Source organism: Heterocephalus glaber, unplaced genomic scaffold (assembly GCF_053883595.1).
Source record: "Heterocephalus glaber isolate CG9 unplaced genomic scaffold, H.glaber_assembly_v1.0 deba00001472, whole genome shotgun sequence".
Lineage (NCBI taxonomy): Eukaryota > Metazoa > Chordata > Mammalia > Rodentia > Bathyergidae > Heterocephalus > Heterocephalus glaber.
This window is the reverse complement of record NW_028258315.1, coordinates 78662307-78684286: the sequence shown is the minus strand read 5'-3', so window position 1 is coordinate 78684286 and position 21980 is coordinate 78662307. Positions and strand designations below refer to the sequence as shown.

The following is a 21980-nucleotide window of genomic DNA, read 5'->3' as shown; positions in this document are numbered from 1 at the left end:
AATTAGTATTTTCATGTCAGGTTGTTACAAGGTGACCTGATACACCCAAAAGCAGCACAAGCTCAGAAGTTATGCTTAGAGAAATAAATATGCTTTCCTCCATTTTACTAAGTGATTTTTTACTAGTATATCTCTTTATAGAGAAGACATATGCTGTTTATACTTTAGAATCTAATTCAGATCATCACATAGAACTAAAACATTCAAATATTTAATAAAAATGAAAAGTGCCTTTTTACTTAAAGTAAGCTACCTGGCTAGCTCTCTGATTTATTATACAGTTCTATCAGATCAGTTCACTACACATGTTCTCCACAAACTTTTAAAAAACATTCGGTAGAATATTCTAAAAACTGACATTTAAATTACTGAAAGATTATACAAATGTGAACTGACAAGTTCTTAAAACTTGTATCTTATTTATTTCACTTAAAATTATGGGCTTGAAGTACATCCATTTACCCACCAATGACTCAAATTTATCCTTCTTTATGGCAGAGTAGTACTCCATTGTATATAAATATCACATTTCCTTTATCCATTCATCGATTGATAGGCATATGGGCTATTATAAAGATACAGAAGATGTAGATTTAGCTATTATAAATTGTGCTCCTGTAAACATTGGTACTACTGTGCTCTGATGCTTTGGAGAATACCTGGGTCAAATGGAACCTCTAGTTTTAATTTTTTGAGAAATCTCCATACTGATTTCCATAGTGGTTGCCCTAATTTACACTGCCACCAACAATGGAAAAGAGTTCCGTTTTCTCCACAGCCTCACCAGCATTTGTTATTGGCTGATTTCTTGATAATAGCCATTCTTTTTTCTTTTTTTTCTTTTTTTTTTGGTACTAGGGATGGAACTTGGGTCCTTGCACTTGCGAGGCAGGCAGCGGAACCTCTGAGCTAAATCCCCGGCAAGCCATACTTTTTTGAGTGACATGGAATCTCAGTATTGTTTTAATTTGCACTTCTCAAATGACCGGTGATGTTGAACCTTTTCCCATATATTTATTTGCTATTTGTACTTCTTCATCTAAGAAGTGTCTGTTCATTTCAGATGCCCATTTTTGGATTGCATCTTTGAATTTAGGGATGTGTTGTGTTTTTTTTAGTTCTTTATGTATTGTAGATATTAGTCCTTGTCTGAGCAACAACTCGTAAATAATTTTTCCCATCTATAGATTGTCTCTTCACTCTTTTGAAGCTTTCTCTTGACCTGCAAAAGCTCTTTAATAAGAGATCCCAGTTGTTGACTATGATAGTTCCTGTGTGATCAATATTTTGTTCATGAAGTCTTTGCCTACACCTATGTCAAGAGTTTGACCTATTCTTCCAACAAATTAAGTGTTTCTGTTTTCATATTTAGATCTTTGATCCATTGCAATTTTAGTTCAGTGCATGGTGAGAGATATGGGTCTATTTTTAATCTTTGGCAAGTTGTAATCCAGTTTTTCCAACACCATTTATTAAAGAGGCCATCTTTCCTCTAGTGAAGGTGTTTGGCCCCTTTGTCAAAGATAAGATAGCTGATTTTGCACAGCAAGAGAAACCACCAGCAGTGTGAAGAGACAACCCACAATGTGGGAAAAAATCTTCACCTGCTCTTCCTCAGACAAAGGTCTACTATCTTGAATCTATAAAGAATTTAAAAAGATCAGACCTCCCAAATTTAAAGACACAATCCAAAAATGGGCATCTGAAATGAACAGACATTTCTCAGACAAAGAAGTACAAATAGCAAATAAATACATGAAAAAATGTTCAACATCACTGGCCATTCGAGAGATGCAAATGAAAACAATGCTGAGATTCCACTTCACTCCAGAAAGAATGGCTGCTATCATGAAATCCACCAATAACAAATGCTGGCGGGGCTGTGGGGAAAGAGGAACCCTGCTCCACTGCTGGTGGGAGTGTAGACTGGTGCAAGCACTGTGGAAATCAGTGTGGAGATACCTCAAAGAACTAGGACTGGAAGTCCCATTTGACCTCGCTATTCCACTGCTGGGGATCTTCCCCAAAGAATTAAAAGAATCATACCACAGTGATATATGTGCACCCATGTTCATAGCAGCACAGTTGTAATACCTAAAACTTGGAAACAGCCCAAATGCCCATCAACTGGAGACTGGATCAAGAAAATGTGGATTTTTAATAAAATGGAGTACTATTCAGCCATAAAAAATGAGAAATTAGAGACATTTATAGCTAAGTGGATGCACATTGAGGCCATACTCTCAAGTGAAATAAATAGGACACACATGTATAAATACCAAATAGTTTCTCTGGGGTGAGAAACTGAAAGTGTAAATAAGGACTAAAATGTATAATAGGTAATGTGAAATAGGAAGAAAAGGGGCAAAGGGGAAGAAAAGGGGCAAAGCGGAAGGAAGCGGGAAGGCTAGGGGAAAGGATAGAAGGGAATGGGATTAATATGGAAAATGGAAAAATAGGAACAAAATCTTTGTAAATAGGGAGAAATGGAGGGGTTGAAGGGAGGGCTGGGCAAGGATGAAAAATAAGAACCAAGAGAGATCATGTAAAGGTGCAAATTTCCAATGATGAATGTCATTATATTGTATACCTAAAATGTACCAATGATTAGAATGAATAATTGATAATGCAAAATAGGAAGAAAAGGTCCAAAGGGGTAGGGGTAGTGGGAGGGGCAGGGAAAGGAAAGAAGACAAAGGAAAAATGCTGAGAAATGGAAAAAATGGAAATAAAGTCTTTGTAAATAGGGAAGGGTGGAGGGCGTGAAGGGAGGGCTAGGAATGGGGAAAAAATAAGAACCAAGATGCATTATGTAAAGGTACAATTCCCAATGAGAAACGTAATTGTGTTGTATACCTACAATGTACCAATAGAAGAATTTAATTTAAAAAAATAAAAGATAAGATAGCTGAGTGTAGTTGGAGTTGTTTCTGCATCTTCTAGTCTGTTTCGTTGATCCTCAGCTCTGTTTTTTTCCCCAGTACCATGCTGTTTTTGTCACCATAGCTTTGTAAAGTAACTTCAAATCAGGGATTGTGATGCCACCTCCCTTGCCCAGAATTGCTGCTGCTAATCTAGGTCTCTTCTGGCTTCTTATGAATTTTAGGATTGTTTTCTCCAGTTCTATGAGGTATGCTATTGATATTTTGATTGTGATTGCATTAAATCTGTGTAACACTTTTGGAATTATGGCCATTTTCACTATATTGGTTTTGCCCATCCAAGATCAAGGGATATCTTTCCATTTTCTTATCTCCTCTTCCATGTCTTTTTTCAGACTAATACCGTTTTCTTTTTTCTCTTTCTTTTTTTTTTTTTTTTTTTTTTTTTTTGGTACCAGGGATTGAACTCGTGTCCTTGTATTTTCAAGGCAAGTGACAGAACCACTAAGCTAAATCCCTGGCCCTAGACTAATATAGTTTTCAATGTAAAGGTCTTCCTTCATCCTAAGTATAATGCTAACTAGGTTCACAAATGCTTTTGTTTCTGAACAGTTTGGTTCACAAAGAGAAGCATATGGCAAAATTTTATTTTTCTTTTCAAACTCTGCATCAGCCAAGGAACACAACTGTGGCCATCTTTTCTCTACAAACGTGAAAGTGGTCATCTTTTCCACAATTGTGAAATGAATTGAGTTTGTGAACCAAGTAACCACTATATTTCATTTTTCTTGGTGCTATTGTGAAAGGTGTTGTTTTCCAAATTTCTCTCTCAGTGAGTTTGTTATTAGAGTGTTGACTTGGTATCCTGCTATGCTACCAAATTTGGTTATTAATTCTACAAGTCTTTTGGTGTAGTTTTTGGGGTCTTCTGTGTAGAAGATCATGTCATCAGCAAATGATGATAATTTAACTTCTTCCTTTCCTATCCTTATTCCTTTTATTTCTTTCTCTTGTCTAATTGCTCTGGCTGGTGTTTCCAGAACTATATAAATAGGAGTAGTGATAGTGAGCATCCCTGTCTTGTTCCTGAGATTAGAGAGAAAGCTTTCAGTTTTTGACTATTTAGTATGATGTTGGCTGTTGGTTTGATCACTTTTATAAGAAAGATTAAGGTAAAGACCTCCTATTCCAATTTTCTGTAGGGTTTTTATCATGAATGGGTATTGGATTTTTGTCAGATGCTTTTTCTGCTTCTTTTGAGATGATCATGTGGTTTTTGTCCTTGGTTCTATTAATGTGGTATATTACATTTATTGATTTGCATACGTTAAACTATCCCTGCAATCTTGGGATGAATCATACGTGGTCATGGTGTGTAATCTTGATGATTTGCTGCATTCTGTTTGCCAGTATCTTACTGAGAATTTTTGCATCTGTGTTCATTAAAGAGATTAATGTAGTTCTCTTTTCTACTTGAGTTCTTCTCTAGTTTTGGTATCAGAGTAATGCTTGCTTCCAGAAATAACTTTGGGAATATTACTTTCTTTTCGATTTCATTAAAGGATGTAAAGAGTAGTGACCGTAGATCTTTTCTAAAATTCTTGTAGAATTCAGCAGTGAATCCGTCCAAACGTGGGCATTTCTTTATTGTAGTTTTTGTTTTGTTTTGTTTTGTTTGTTTTGTTTGTTTTTTACTTCAGGTTCATTAACTGATATTGGATTATTTAGAATTTTTCTATCTTTTTTATTCACCTTTGCCAGTTCATATGTATCTAGGAATCTGTCCGTTTTTCTGAATTTTCCATATTAGAGTACAGGTTCTCAAAGTAGGTACTATATATATATATGGATTTCTGCAGGACTCCTTGAGATTTCACCCTTTTCATTCCTAATTACATGGATTTGCATCTTTCCTTATTCTAGTAAGGTTGGCTAAAGGTTGTCTATTTTATTTTATCTTTCAAAGAACCAACTCTTCAATTCATTGATTCTTTGTATTGTTTTCTTAATCTCAATTGCATTAATTTCTGCTCTGATATTTATAATTTCCTTCCTCATATAAATTTTGAGTTTAACCTGCTTTTCTTTTTCTAGAACCTTGAGGTTCAACATTAGATTATTTATTTGAGCTCATTCTGTTTTTCTGATGTAGGAATTCACCATTGTAAATTTTCCTCATAGGACTGTTTTCATTGCATCCTCTAAGTTCCATATGTCAGATTGGCATTATCGTTATTTCTTCTTTAATGTCATTTGTGATCCACTGGTTGTTTAGGAAAGCACTATTTAATTTCCATGTGTTTATAAATTTTTTGTGGTTTCTTTTACCATTGATTTCCAGTTTCATTGCACTATGATCTGATAATATGCATGGGATAATTTCATTTCCTTTGCATTTATTTAAACATGTTCTTTGAGCTTATATATGGTCTGTTTTTGTGAAAGTCCAATGTGCTGCTGAGATTTTTCGTGTCCATTAGTGTTTGTTCTATATTGTTGGGTGCACTGGTATTTGGTGCATATATATTTATGATGGTTATCTCTTCCTCTTGGATTGTTCCCTTAACAAGTGTGTAGTGACCTTCTTTGTCTCTTCTCATCAGTCTTGGCTTGAAATCCACTTTATCTGCAAATAGAACAGCTACCCCTGCTTTTCTCTGGGTTCCTGTTGCGTGGAGTATTGTTTTCCATCCGTTGACTTTCAGTCCATGAGTTTGTTTTTTAGTTAAATGTGTCTCTTGTATGCAGCACATTGTTAGGCTTTGTTTCTTGATCCATTCTGCTAGTCTCTTTTGATTGGTGAATTGAGAACATTCACATTGATGATTATAACTGATAGCTATTGATTTGTCCTTTTCAACATATATTTTCCTATTGTTGATTCCCTTTCTTTCCCTTCTATGTAATTTCTTGCCTTATCTGGTGGATTCATTCTATTGGGATTTGGAATTATTGTCTTTTTCTAGAATATCCTTTAGAACTTTTTGGATCACTGGTTTGGTGGTCATGAATTTCTTCAAATGTTCTTTATCATGGAAGTATCTTATTTCTCCATCACTTTTGAAAAATAATTTTGTGAGTTACATCAATCAGCTTTGGAGGTTGTTTTCTTTTAGGGTTTGAAATACTTCACTCCAAGCTCTCCTTGACTTAAGGGTTTATGTTGAGAAGTCTGCTATGATTTTGATGCATTTTCCTTTATACGTAATTCGTGTCTTTTTTCTTTTCAGCTTTTAATATTGTGTTCTTGTGTTGAATTTCTGGAATCTTGACTGCTGTGTGCCTTGGTTTAGTTTTTTTCTAATCATGGCTAATGGGAGTTCTATATGCCTCTCTTATTTGTGTATCAAATTCTTTTTCCATGCTTGGGGAAGTTTTCTGCTATTACTTCAGTGGACGGAATTTTTTTTATGTCCTTTGTGCTATCTTCTGATTTTTCATTGATTCCAGTTAATGTTATGTTATTTTTCTTTCCATCATCTGGCAGCTGTTGGTTGGATTTCGCATGGTCTCTTGCTATTTTTAAGAAGTCTTCCATTTGATGATCACCACCCAGGTCTTCTAGATCTCATATTCTGTCTTCTCATTGGTTGACTCTGTTCCATATACTTTAGAATTTTTAATCTCTTGGATATCTGAATCTGTTTTATGGAATGCAGTTTTTTCCTATGTTGGGCATTCATGGTTTCCATCACTCCCCTAAGCACCTCTGCTTTTTTACCTATATGTACTCTAGATTCACTAACCATGTCCTTCATTATGGACACCTCTTTATCTGTAACTATTTCTGTTTGTTTTTTTCTAGAGACTCATTCTGCTTTGTTTCTTCCTCTGCTACCATTTCAGAAAGTTCAACTGAAAGGCTTTTGATTTCTTTCACCTCAGTGCTCTCTGGATTTGCCTTAGGCAAGCTGGAGGTCTGGCATTACATTTTGCTTCAGTGTTTTCTCTTTTTCTGTTTTCTGTTTTGTTGTTGTTGTTGTTTATTTTGTACATTGATACTTGTAAATTGCTTATGTTGTAGATTTATTACTAGTATCAAGGTGTATTTAGGAAATGACTATTTTTCAGAGATGTCTTCTTGGTGTACCTGGCTCTTGGCCTTTGAGTCTGTCCTAGGATCCTACTGGTTCTTTAGAGATGTCAGGTTGCCTGTTTGGTCTAGCACCCCATTCTTTGGTTCTGGACTGTTACTGGCTATTGGCTAGTAACGGGAAGATCAGTTGATCACAACTATGTTACCTTGGGTAAAGTAGTACAATCAGCAATAAAATCAGACACAGACTGGAAAAGAACAAAATATGATAACTAGTAATTTGCCACTTTTAAGCATATGTACAAGATTTATATTTATGTAAGAAAATCTAAGATAAGTCAGAAAATTGTATACAGTAAATATCCACACAATAGAGCAGTTTTCACCCTGAGGGGAGCAAATTAAAAGGGAGAAGAGGAAGAAATAGAGAAGTAAAAGAAGAAAAAGAGATTAGAAACAAGGCTAAAGGACAGAGGAAGATTGTACAAGCTTCTGGAAACTGTTAAATAAGACAGGAGGGAAAAAAAGAATAAGAAAACCAAAACAGAGACCAAACAAAACAAACACACAAAAAAACTGCAACGTTCACCCTCCCAAAGAAACAAAAACAGAGCCCAAATCCATCCTTGGATACTCCCAGCAAGCTGGCAGTAGGATTAGGGTGTGGTGTTAGTTCTAGGACTTTCAAATTCACAGAAGTTCAGGCTGAACCTGACCTCTGGTTGTGGGGTTGAGGCCTGAGTTGTTTAGCTTATAACACTCTGGGTGTTATAACTCACAGCCGATGGGCCAGGGATTTAGCTCAGTGATTTCGCCACCTGCTGCGCAAGCACAAGGACCCGAGTTCAATTCCCGGTACCAAAAAAAAAACCTCACAGCCGATCAGAGTCCCTGGCTCAGTTGGCCCTCCCTAAACATCTGACCAAGCACGCCCTCCAGGGGACACAGCAGTCGCTTGGACTAAACTCATCAGCTGTTGTAGCACACAGCATCCACTGCTCCATTGCACTGGTGGGTTTCTTCCTGGAGGCCTCTGAAGTTGCCTGCTTTCACTGTCTATGTAGATTGGATCTTCTTTTTCACAGCTTGAGCCAGGAGCTAGGGAGAAAGTGCAGGTTGCTCCTCCCTTTTTCTACATTGTGTTCTGTTTCTTCAATGTCTCTGTAGGCTCCAATTTTCCCTTCAGGTCCTTCTTGGATCCCGGGGATCCACTTCTCTCCTTCTTTCCTTCCCCAAGTTGTTATTTTCCAATATCTGCATTCCAAATCTTGAAGAAGCTGATTGATTGCTGCTTACTTCTCCACCATCTTCCTGGAAGTCCTAATTGACAATTTTTAAGTCATATTAAAACAATTGTTTCATTTTTTCACTGACTTGGTTTTTATTGTCTTCAGTGATCTCAGATTATAGGTCACTTAGGCTAACAGTAATAATAGTTAATATCATTAAGCATTTCTCTTTGCTCAGCATTTAAAATGTATTTTCCTTTTATCAGAACTCAGTCCAAGAAAGCTAATGAACCCCTATATCATCAACGTTGCTGTCTGAAATATTGAAATCCCAAGTTCATATAATTTTCTTTATTTTTCCTGTTATTTTCAAAAATCTTTGAAGGTATAGGTTTCCTTGTATATGTTTGTTTTTGTTTATTTCAATTTTTTTTTCCTCTAAAATTTCTTTAATTTCTGTTGGAATTGACTCAGTTATGAGCATTTGAATTTCTCTGAACTTGACATTGTGTCTGTTTCTTTATCTGTAAAATGATAGTAATAAATAGATCCCACAGTATAGAGTAACTGAAGATTAAGTTGTAAATTAAATGCAGGTCACTGAGAACACATATATGTCTCACATATAAACATTGCATAATTATTAACCATTTTTATTTTGGTCACAACTTCCTATGATATGCATACAGTATTTTTTTAACTCTATAGTATAATCATAGAAAAGAAGTATTTTTCTCACTATTATGCATGAAAAATTTAGAAACTTTCATGGTACTTATGAACTTTCTTCCACTTTCAAAGAATGACTCTATTATGTATTGTATAGAATTCACCGAGTAGGCATTCAGCCAACTCTGTAATTACTGTAAATTTACTGTATTATTAATAGAATTACTCATTGTTTAATTTATGCTAAACTGGATTTTACTTACAAACTTTGATGAACTATATTAAAAAACAAGCCATTACTCTAGCTAGTTATGACAAATACTTTGTATTATATATGTTAGATTATTGATCTAAGAAAAATAACACTCACTTCATGTATCTACAAACATAAAGTTTCCTACTTCTTTCCTGAAAGATGAAGGACTCCCATATAAAACTTCTATTAAAAAAAGAAACCCTTCCATTTCACATTTATTGAATCTGAATATGCCATCTCTTATAGAATTGCTCTGGGAAGTATGAGACCTATATAAAAGTGTAAGCACAAAGGAGAACATGCTCTTGTGTTTATGTTTATGTCACTGTCTCTAACAGCAAATGTTATGGTCATTTATTATGTAGTTTATATGGAATCCAGTAAGAATGTCAGCTGTTGTGCTTCCTAATTCATTGTTGTTATGTTTGAGACATTTTTGCACTTACGAAAAAGAAAAAAATCATGGCTAAGAAATGTAGATTCATTGGACATCTGTTGTCTTCTCTATCCATTACTAATTAATAAAAGTGCTTAACATAGCCCCACACAATGATTGTAAGATTGGGAGACTGGTGCCACTGATAGGGTAATTATGAAAGATTTTATTGTGATTTTGATACGTACATATGTGTTCATTGTATTAAAATAGTGGGAATGTTTAAGTGAGTCTCTGTGTGTATCTGTTTAAGTCTGGATACCAGGTCATCTTCATTTCCACCTCAGTTTGGTAATCAGCAGTGTTTTAATCAACCGAGTACTGGAAAATTTGTCCAGTCCACAAAAACTCACTTGTAGAAAATTCACACAGCTCTTTTAAAACTCTTTATTTTAAATTATCTTTCTGCTTTTAGTGTCTTGTTAAAATCCAAGCTTTGGATTGTGAATTTCTATCTCTGTCTCTCTCTTTGTCTCTGTGTGTGTCTGTCTCCCTTTTTCTCCCTCCCTATGAGAGAGAGAGAAAGAGAGATATTAAGGAAGGAAACTCCTTTGTCTTGTTCAAAGTAATTGATGCATCTTCTGAAATATATAAGATTTTCATAAATATTTGTAGATCAACTCTTCCAAAGGAATGTATTTTTTACCTTATATTTTGGCACCTATGGTACATTGTGACCCCAAACTAATGTCAATCCTGAGACCTATGAAGAAGCAAGTGGAAAAACTCCATAATCCAAGGCATATCAGACTTCTACCAAAAAAATAAAAATACACTGACACTCAAAGATGACAAGCCACACTGTGATACAATCTAAAATAAAGGAGAATCACCTGAAATATCATTTCTGAAACTTCAGGCAGTAGAACAAGTCAAAAGGCAAAAGATGATTGTGGGAAGTTGTTTGGTTTTTTGGTTGGTTGGTTTTGGTTTTTTGTTTGTTTGGGTTTGATTTTGGTTTTGGTTCAGTTCAGTTCAGTTCATTTCGGTTGCAGTTCTGTGGATTGAGCCCAGGGGCTTGGGCACTTGCTATTGAGCTACATCCCCAACCCTTCTTATGGATCTCACAAAGTTGCTCAGACTGGCCTCAAACTTTGTTCCTCTTGCCTCAACTTCACGAGTAGCTGGGATTACAGGACTGCAGAATGATTGTTTCAAGAGAAAAAGATAGAATACAAAATACTGTATAATGAAAAAACAAAGCACTAATTAAAAATACAAATTTGGAAGAGAACCAAATTAAACTTTATTCATTATAGATAACGTTCCTAATAAAGTCTATATGAATTAAGTTTTTATAAATTGGAAAGAAGATAATTATTGGTCCCTAATCAAGTCCTACCAAGCACTCTGTTTTACAATTGTTGAGAGTAATCTGTGTTATAGGAAAGGTCCCTGGGATTAGATAAGTGCTTCCATCTCCTAAGCGATTTGCTATTTGGAATTTTTCTAATTTGATATTTGTGTACATCTGTTCATAAAAGACACCAAGAAATACTTTAAACATCTGTGCTCTAAAGGTATTTTATTTTATATATGTATGTATTACTTTTGTAGTGCTAGGGGTTGAACTCAGGCCTTGTGCATGCTAAGCAACCATACCACCAATGAGCTATCCCTGCTCACCCACCCCCGCCCCGACCTCTTTTTTTGTGGGAGGAGGGACCAATTCTCACTACATTGCCAGACTAATCTCAAACCTTTTTCCTTTCTCCTGTCTCTGCCTCCTGGGTGCCTGGAACTACAGAACTTCAGGCATGTGCTACTGTACCCAATTAATTGAAGGGCTTTTATTTTTAATCATTGAAATTGTATTTGTGCTGGGCATGGTGGCCTGTAATCACAGCTACTCCAGAGTCTGAGGAAATAGGATGTCAAGATTAAGGCCAGCCTGGGCAACTTATTGAGACCCTTTCTCAAAATTAAAAGAATCAACAAGCTGTGGATGTTGCTCAGTGCAAGAGCATGGGTTCAGTCCTCAATACCACCAAAAAATAAAATTATACTTGAAAGATTTTTTTTAAGTCTTTGATATGGTATGAGAATTGCTTTTGTATTTCCATCTCACAGCCACTAGCTCTATCATGTAGCATGCTCTAGCATATAGCATTCACAACTGGTTAACTGTCATCTTTATGCATTGTAGTTGGTGGTAGTTAATTTTAATTTCTTTTCTTCCATTTATTCCAGGACCAAATATATTTTCATGATGGGGGTAGGGGATGTTTTCCTGATAATATATTTCTTTGATACATACTTTTTAAAGATTTGGGATTTTCCTCACTAATAATGGATTTTCCAGGGGTTTTGTGTGTGTCTTTAATACTTAATAGCCCTGAAAATAACTCAGTAATAGAGACTTGCCTAGCATACATGAGGCCCTGGGTTTGATCCCCAACAGCACAAAACAGAGTCAAAAGCAAACAAAAATCATAGAGTATATTATTAGTACAGTGCTCTTAAATCAGTTTAAAGAAAAGATAACTTAAAACCTCAAGAACAAAGGTAGTACTGACATATTAAAAATATGTACTAACGACCCAGAGATTTAGCTCTGGTTTTGCCGCCTGCTGCGCAAATGCAAGGACCCCAGTTTGATCCCCAGTACCAAAAAATAAAATAAAATAAAATAAAAAATACATACTAACAAACTTTTCAAATAAACTACAGTAGTGAGCCTAAGCAAAAATCCATTTGAATGATGTTACTGTGCTATTTTTGGACCATTGTTAAATGATTCACTGATTCATCATATACACTCTCCAAATATTTCCTTTTTTGGGTCTTCATGAAAAAATATTTCAAAGAAAAATGCATTTGTTAGTTGTCACTGACCTTAATACTTCCTCAGTAAAATTACAGTATCATGTACTTCTGATAAAAAATTAATGAAAGCTAGATGTAAAACAGATTATTGTTGAAAAAAATATTTTGTGGCTGGGGTTATGACCCAGTAGTAGAGAGCTTGCCTACCATTCAAGACCCTGCTTCCAATCCCCAGCACCACACACACAAAAAAATATATTTTAAATTATCATTTTTAATGAACTAGTTTTTATCAGAACTAGTTTTCCAGTTTATGTATGTTTACTTTAAAACATTTCTAAATTGCATGTAGAATGTTTGTCAGAAATACTTTATTAAGATATTTTCTTCTTGATACTTCATACCCCACATGATCTCTGTCCCCTTACAAATCAACCTTGTATCTCGATATAAAGTGTTGTCTGTAACCTGGAGCCAAGGGAGTGACCTAAAACACGCATGTGAAAGCCAAGTGATTGGAGATTATTACACAGCATTCATTCTCAAATAATCTTGTCATGAGAGGAGGTGAGAGAGGGAAGGGAGTCTAACTGGATTCCTGCAGGGCACGGTATGAGAATTGCTTATGTATTTCCATCTCACAGCCACTATGGACATGGCTGGTACTTTCCCATTTTCACAGATGAGGAAACTGGATCTCAGAAACGTTAAGTGATTCATCCAAAATTCTAATTACAGCCCAGGTCCAGCTAACTCCCAAAGCCTTGTGTTCTTTCCACAGTACAATTCTTGGATCTTGGAACTAGAATGGGCCTTAAAAAATAATACATTTTTAAGTCTCTCACTTTGTTAGGGTGTAGAGGCTCAGATTAGCAAAGTGACTCTCCTAGGTTAGTCACCACTTAATGCAGTTCTGTATTTCACATAAAGAATTGTTAATTCTTTCTAAAATTTTTTTACAATAGGTTATTCTGTGAAGTACAGAAATAACACTGCTTTATTTTAAGGTATTTTTAAGCAAAATAATAACACAATTAGGAAATACATACTGAATTTGTTTACTGTTGCTTCTGTGACAAATTGCTAGAAACTTGTTAGCTTAAAACAATAAAGAATTTCTTATCCTACAGTTCTAGAGGGCAGAGATTAAAATCAGGACGTCAACCTGACTAAAGTCTTTATGGAGGATTCAAGAGAAAACCTCTTTTCTTGCCTTTTCCGTTTTCTAGAGGCCAACTGCATTCTTGGCTCACCACCCCTTTCTCAGATCACTCATCACATTCTTATGACTGACCCTGACCCTCCTGCCCTTCTCTTATAAGGGCCCCTGCGGTTGTATTGGGCCCATCCCAATTCTGTAGGAAAATCACCCAGTCTCAGGATCCTTAACTTCTTCATAAGACCCTTTACCACAAGAGGTAGCATTCACAGCTTCTGCAGATTTGAATGTGGGTAGAGTAGCCATCATTCTGTCTGTTGCACTTATACATGCCTGTGTGAGCTTTCATATTTAACAACACCTACACTAAAACCTTCCTCATCCAGGGTCACCTGGGAATAAGCCATTGTAGACAAATAAGCTTTCTGTATCCTTATATCCAAATCATGCCTTTGAAACTTCTTTATTTATGGAAAATGTTCTAAAAGGTACTTACTTCCCTTTCTCCTTAAGGAATGATTGTTGTCACTGTAAACATCAGTTACTGAGCTGTGCTTCAAATACAGCTGCAAATGCAAGTGTAGGTGTAAGTTGTTTGAAACACACATCTCAGTGGTATATTAAATCCTACAGTGAAACTAGAATTTACTTTAAGGTGCTTGTTTCATCATTTGTTGCTTTGTCAAGAATGTGAAGTGATAGACGTATACCTTCCCAGCCCTGTAAACACCATAATGTGATGGGCTTTCTGGAAAATTGAGTCAGAAATTAGAGCAGTCTTCTCTGGAGTCAAGGAAGGAAGAATGTATTTCCTCAATCTCTTAAAAGCTCCTCTGACAGTTGCCAAACCTTTGCTATTTGTCACTATTTAAAACAACATATCTGATTTCTGAATGACTAATGTCTAAGGACCCCAGTCAGCCCCTTATCATTTTGCATATAGTCTTCTCATTTCCTCTAGGTTTGTTAGTAGGATCTGGAAGAGAATGCTGGCTGTTTCAGTAGCTTTTACTAGTGAGTTATTCACTTTAATTATGGAACAGCACTTTTTCTGATATGAACAGTCCATCCTTTTTTTAGATTCTCTTTTGCATTTAAGTAGAAACAAGCAACAATAAAAATACTTATGTTGGAGTGCCTGGAACATACTGAGTGCTTACTAAGTACTCATTATTTTTTATTATTGGTTTAATTTTTGAAATCACTTCTGAAATAATTTTAGGAAAATTTAGTAAAGTAGCATGGGGCCAGAAAGATACTATACAATATCTTCTATTTCCTCAGGATATTCTCTCCAGTTTTCTAGAATTGCTTTTAAATTGTGGTTCTAAGATGTCTTTTATCTAAAGAACAATAAGATATTACAGCTCGTCAGAGATACTTGTCTTTTGGAGCACTACCCCATAGTGTATTCACATTTGCTCAATAAACAGTGGGCTGCTTCTATATGCCAGGTGCTACACTGGAAATCAATTGAAAGAAACACTTCATGAGTAGTTCAGTGTGGTGAGGTCATCCTATGGCAAGTGTGGTAGTAGAAATAGGGATATGATGGGGAATCCTGAAGAGATCGTGGCTTACCATACAATTGATAAATGTGCAACACTTCTTAATACTCTGGGATCATGAATTTTTATGCTTTTAAAAGGTAGTAGTTACAGGACTCTGTTATTAGAACATGTAGCAAGTCAGCCTGCCTGTTTAATTCAGTAACAACTTTCAAAATAGAAGTTGACAAGCATCACCAAAGTAGATCCTTTTCATCAGCATTATAAAACATTTCAGCATAAAACATAGCCAAAAATTCAGAAGATTCTTTGCAAACTTATGCTTTATTATTTTTATTACTTTTTATCCAGCTATATACCTCAGTTTCAGTTTTAATGAAATGTCTTCTCTTAAAACATCATTATAGTCAATAGTAAAATTAAAACAATAGGGCTGGGGATTTAGCTCAGTGGTTCAGCTGTCTGCCTTGTAAGCACAAGGTCCTGAGTTGATCCCTGGCACCAAAAAAAAAAAAAAAAATTAAAACAATAATCTTTAAAAATGGGCAAAAGACATGATAGACTCTAAAGGTTGTTCAGATAGCACATAAAAAGGTGTTCAATGTTATTAGCGATTGGAGAAATGCAAATTAAAACGATGGTGAGGAATCACTGCACCTTAACAGAATGGCTAAAAACATTCCAATTACACCAAATGCTGGCAAGAATGCAGAGAAATTAGATCACACTACTAGTGGGAATATAAAATGGTATAATCACTCTGAGAAAGAGTATAGCAGTTTATTGTACTGAATATGAGTTTTTTAGTAAATGTAAGTAAAGCACTTACCTGAGTCTGTAAGCTGCTTTAGCAAATGATTGACCTGTCTTAGTTACTTTTTCATTGCTGAGACAAAATACCCAACACTTACAAGTTAAAGGAAGAAAGGTTTGTTTGGGCTCCCAGTTTTTAGAGGTTTCAGTACATAGCTGGCCCCAAGGCCTGGTGGTGTGGCAGAGGGGCATGGAAGAGGAGAGATAGTCCATGGCAGGGCAGACAGGAAGCAGCAGCAGTGAGCCTTCCTTCCCCTTTTCTTCCATTCAGGCAACAAGCCTATTGGTTGGTGCCACCTACACTCAGGGTGGGCCTTCACATTATCCACACCCAGAACTATGCTAAACCAGTCAGTGGACTAAAGTAGTTATCACATACCCTTAATCCATATTCACTCACCCTAAATCCACCTACCTCTGAAAAGCCCCACCTATGAGCACATGAGGCTTTGTGAGGAGATCTAGATGCATTCCATAACAGAACCCAAGCGGGTAGTGGTGAAAATCCCCAGTTTATAGGCAGTCAGAAGTTCTGGAGGTTCAGACTTGGGATTAGCATTTGAAGTAGGAGGCAGTCTTGTGGGCCTGAGCTCTTAACCTGTAGGATCTGACCTAACTCCAAGTAGATCATTATCATAATTGAATTAAACTGGTGTCAAAAAAAAGTTGGTGTCAAAAACATTTGTTGTTGGAGGTAAATCCTGTCCCACATTTGATCACAGAAGAGTTCTATGTGTGAGAATAGGAAAAACAGTTTGGTTTTTCTTATCACATAGAAAGACAGTTGTCCTTAATTGGATAAATGCTTAAGCAGTTGATACATCCATGCTATGGAGTACTACTCAGCAATAAAAGGAAACAAATTATTGACATATATAACAGCATGGATGGATCTCAAGGGAATTATTATGCAAAGTGAAAAGAGCCAATATTAGTGATTACATAGTATGTAATTCCATTTCTAAAGCCTTCTTCCAATGACAACAATTTAGAGACAAGGAGCAATTGTGGCAATCAAAAGTAGCATAAAGGATATTTGTGATAAAACTGTTTTGTGTCTTGACTCTGGTGATGATTACACATGGGATAAGATAACATAAAACTAGAGACATTTATAGCTAAATGGGGCTAAGACATTGAGGCTATACTTGTAAGTGAAATAAATAGGACACACATGTAAATACTAAATGGTTTCTCTGGTGTGAGAAACTGAAAGTATAAATAAGGACTAAAAGGTATAATAGATAATGTGAAATAGGAAGAAAATGTCCATAGGAGAAGTGAAAGTATGGGGGGGGGGGGGTTACAGGAAAGTAAAAATATGAGAAAAGAAGGAAAAAAACAGAAACAAAGGTTTTTATAAATAGGGAGGGAAAAGGAATGGGGAAAATTCAAGAACCAAGATATATCTTGTACAGGTACAAATTCCCAGTAATGAATGTGATCTTAATGTATACCTAAAATGTACCAATAAACTTAGTGAAGTTAAAAAAAAACTAAGTGTAAGGGCCGGGCATGGTGGCACATGCCTATAATTCCAGCACTCGAGAGGCAGAGGCAGGAGGATCACTGCAAGTTCAAGGGTAGCCTGGGCTACATAATGAGTTCAGGGCCAGCCTGAACTACATAGCAAGACCCTGTCTCAAAAAAAAAAAAAAAAAATTAGTATATGTACATGCATAAATACACATAAAATTGGTCAGATCCGGGAAAGGTCAATGTACTGTATTAACTATCAATTTTCGGTGTTATACTATACTTATATGCAAATTGTTACCATTGGGAAAAGTTGAGTGAAGGATATGTGGTTTCTGTCTTACAGCAGAACCTATAGGTTTTTTTAAAATGATAGGCATAGAGGCTGAGAAGAACATTAGCTTTTTGGTTCAGTAAAATTGTATGCAAATTCTGAAAATTTGAAAAGAATATGTACTCTTTAACTGTTGATTGTGTAAAAATCCATCTTCATTCGGTCCATTGATTTTATTTGATTGTTCAAGCTTCAGTATCTGCTTTACTTACTTTTCTCATTTCTGAGACAAAATGCCCAAAACCCACAAGTTAAAGGAAAAAAATATTTATTTTGTCTCACAATTTGTAAGTTTCAGTCCATAGTAGGCTAGCTCCAAGGCGAAGGGTCTTCACATCACAGAGGAGAAACGTCCATGTCTTGGCAGGCAGAAAGCAGCAGCCTTCTTTCTCTCCCTCTATAGTCCATCCAGGGTACAAGCCTATTGATTGGTGCCACCCACACCCAGGTGGGGCTCCCATCACCCACACCCAAAACAGTGCTAAACCAATCAGTGGACCAATCCAGTTATCGTGCCTTTAATCCACATTCACACACCCTAGATCCAGCCACTTCCAAAAAAGCCCCACCTTTGAGTGCAAGAGGCTTTGGGGAGACATCTGGATACAAGCCATAACAGTATCCTTATTAATTTTTGGTCTAGTTGATCTATCAGTTACTACACTGAAGATCTCTCTGTGATTGTAGATGTGTCATTTCTCATTATTTTGCCAATTTTTACTTTGTAATTTTTTGGTGTTAGGGATAACATTTCAGGATTGTTATTATTTTTTGATGCTATAAGTTATTTTATCAATTTGGGACGGTTTATCAAAATTGACTATTCCTAAATGCTTTTTGCCTTGGTTATTTAACTAATTTTATTTAGTATGTTCATAGTATGTTTGTCCATGATTTAGAATCCTCAGAGGAGACATTTTTCTCCTCAGTCCAGAGCCCAAGCTTTCCCTGACAGGTTTCTTTGCTGCCTCTTGCTTGTATAAGGCACAGCTTTTCAAGTCTGAGGATTTACTGAAAGACTAGCCATTAAAGTAGCCTAATTTATGTAAATGGTCTCAATTTAAATCCCTTGTGCATTTTACTTGCTTCAGAGCCATTTTTAATTTGGAGTCTCAGAAATCTGGTCTCTGAAACACCAAGATTTTTTTTATATTTCAACTTAAAAATTTGAGAACATTTATAATCATAATATTAATAAGTAGCATTAAAATATAATTGTTGCTTATGTAAGACTCGTATAGCTAAAACTAATTTGGACTTATTTTCAATTGAAACTTTTTTAAATGTTCCTATTTTAAAATTCTGTATAAGGAAAGAATAGTGATCTTGCTATCATAGGGAAAGATAAAGTATACTTCAAAATGCACAATTTAATAAGGAAAAATTTTGTTAATTATAACTAATATAGTAATATAACAGCAAATTTTAATATAACTTAGTTTTATAAATTAAGCATTACTTGTATACATGCCTGAGTTAACCATGTCATAGAAAAATTATTTTCTTTTTATTAGTTCCTATGTTTGAGGGTGTTGAATGTTATAATTACACAAAATTTTAATATAACGAATTCAACAAAAGTTTTCTTTGAAATTCTTCAGCAGTCAGTTTTTCCTCTCACAGACATACCTTTAATTACATCAAGAGTAAATTCAGTCTTGGGGCCACAGGGATTTAGCTCAGTGGTTCCACCGCTTGCGTCGTAAGCACAAGGACCCGAGTTCGATCTCTGGTACCAAAAAAAAAAGAGTAAATTCGGTCTCTAAAACATTAAATAGCATAACTTTTCATCAAAAGCATAATGTCCTGGTTTTGCTCTTGACATTTAGTTTTCTATTCCCAGAGTGATGAATTATAAATGATGACATTTGTCTATTGCTCATTCTCATTACCTAAGGAAAAAACAAGTGTATTTCACCCAGTGGTCTGAACTATTTTATCTAATAAAAGATGTATCTACATTTCTTCTAGGTTACCTTCCGAACAAGAATCTATCACTGTAATATTAACAGCCAAGGCGTGATCTGTTTGGATATCCTAAAGGATAACTGGAGTCCAGCCCTAACCATCTCTAAAGTCCTTCTCTCCATCTGCTCACTTCTCACAGATTGCAACCCTGGTAAGAGACCTTAACTATTATTAATGTGGAACTCTCCTCAAGGTTTATATGTCAGATTTCAGAACTTGTTTACTACTACTAACACCACCACTAATACTGCTGCTACTGATTTTAAGTTTCCATAATGTGTAACTTTTTTTTTAATTAGGTCTTCTGATTAGTTTTTAAAAGACCTATTCTTTGCCAAAAAAAGGGAAAAAACGTAATGTGATAAAAATTGATGAAAAATCATTTCAGATGAGAAAGTATATTTTAAGAATGCATTAAATTCTCCTGCCAAATAATAATAAAAATTCAAATTGAATAGTTTAACCTTTAATTAGATGCCAGAAGATGTTAATTTGAGAAATGCAGACCGTTAAAATCTGAAAACAACCACGCAGCACCATATAGTTGTGACCTTTTGGCATCTTTATAACTGTGTGACCAGACAAGCCATTAGAACAAAAAAGCTGAATGGTCCTGAACTAGGAAATACAACTTCCCAGGAAAACTAAAGAGATTATGGACAGGTCTCTGTGGCTTGCTGCCATGCTTAACACTGAAAAGTTCTTAGCCCTGTATACTCCTAAATATGTGATTATGTGTCTTTTAACTAAAAAACCAACTGCCAGTTTTTTTACATATTTGGATGTTTTTTTAATACAAAAATCTAAACATGGCTATAGGATTTTTATTGGTATTCTCCATGGGAACATTGTTCTTTGAGCACTTAATAGCCTTAACATTGCATGGAATTCCATCTTCCATGCTTAGGAATAAATTCTTTTACATATTCGTTATTTCTTAGTAATAAAAAGTATTTACAGTGAAGAAATGTGAAAATAATTTAATAAAATTGTAATATATTTAAAATGTCAACACTAAAAAAACACAATTATGTAAGGTCATTATATAGTAGTTTTTTGATTAATTCGTACTTTGCAACCACATAGAAAAGCCCAGTAATGCTACACACTAAGTTAAGAGTTGATTTTGCCCTTTCGATCCCATCATTATTCCTATTCCAGTCCAGCTTTTCTCTGTGACTGTCTGTATAACTTCATTGAGAGGTAATGTTGCAAGACAGGTTTTTTTCCCCCTAGTGCTTTCAGGCCTATTACTTTGAATCAGTTAATCCCGCTTAAAGAAATGGATTCATTCCTCCAAAGCTTTCTCTCTAAAAAGATTACTATTCATTGAAGTAGTAGGGGGTTTTAGAGTCTTTGGGGCATTTTTTGGTTTTGGTGGTGGTGATGGTGATGGTGGTGGTGGTGGTTTTTGCTTTGTCTGAGAAAATTACAGATGCATTCTACAAAAAAAATTAAAATTGTTCCTAACTAAAGCAAAATCACATAAATTTAAAAGTACAGAAATGTATTTTGAAAATAATACTGTTAATAGTAAGAATAAGCCTAAAATTAATGGCCCTTAAAACTGTAAACAATTCATCTGATATTAGAAAGAATAGTATCTGTAAAATCATGCTAATGTTTTAATTTATCACACTTTAATACATATAAAAAATTGTCCTAGTTGGCACCTAAATATGAATTTTGACACCGCTAGCGGTTGCTAATATCTTAAACAAGTTATGTCATCCATTCTTTTAATAGACTTTACTTCCCACTGTTTTCTGGTACATTTTGAACCTTTGCAGGTGTTTTTTCTCCTTAGGTTGAAATTGTACTTGAGTCTAACCTGTTTTCAAATTATCACAAGTATAAATTTGGTGAATATTAATATGTAAGGTTATCCTATACTGAATCTGTAGTTATTTTAACACCAGTAATGCTTGCTATCAGCTCAGAAATAGGCCTTGCATGATGATACATATTTAAGCCACTTAAAAATGCCCTCATTCTTATCCCTACATAAACTAATTTTTAAACCTTTTTCATACTCCTCATATTTTACTTTTGTCTCTTTCAAGAATTTTTGATCCATAAATGTAATGTTATTTTAAGAAATAGTAGCACATCCTAATTAGGATAGACAGACAGAAGATGATGAATGTAAAAACCAACTCCACTGTTTATTGGTTATGTGACTTTAGATCAGTCACTCCACTTTTCTCTCCCTCGGGTTCATATATAAAATGAGGATGATAACCAGCCTTACCTAAATCACTGGGTTGCTATGAGTTTAAATTAAAGTAGCATATGTGAAAGTCCTCTATAAACAGTAGTATGTTGTTGTTGATATTCTTTCCAGAGTATTTAGGACACGAAATGGACATTCAGTCGATGACTTATCAATATCTACTTAGTTGAATTTGAGAGAAGATAGTATTGAATAATCCCCTAATACTACCACAT

General features: G+C 35.2%; 1 protein-coding gene across 1 annotated transcript in view; it reads left to right on the top strand.

Moving 5' to 3' along the window:
- Positions 1-21980, top strand: part of Ube2e2 (ubiquitin conjugating enzyme E2 E2) — a 381059-nt gene that overhangs the window by 314429 nt on the left and 44650 nt on the right. Inside the window, exon 5 of the mRNA XM_087181475.1 lies at positions 19536-19683. Within this exon, the coding sequence (XP_087037601.1) occupies positions 19536-19683 (148 nt within the window). The remainder of the gene's footprint in view (positions 1-19535; positions 19684-21980) is intronic.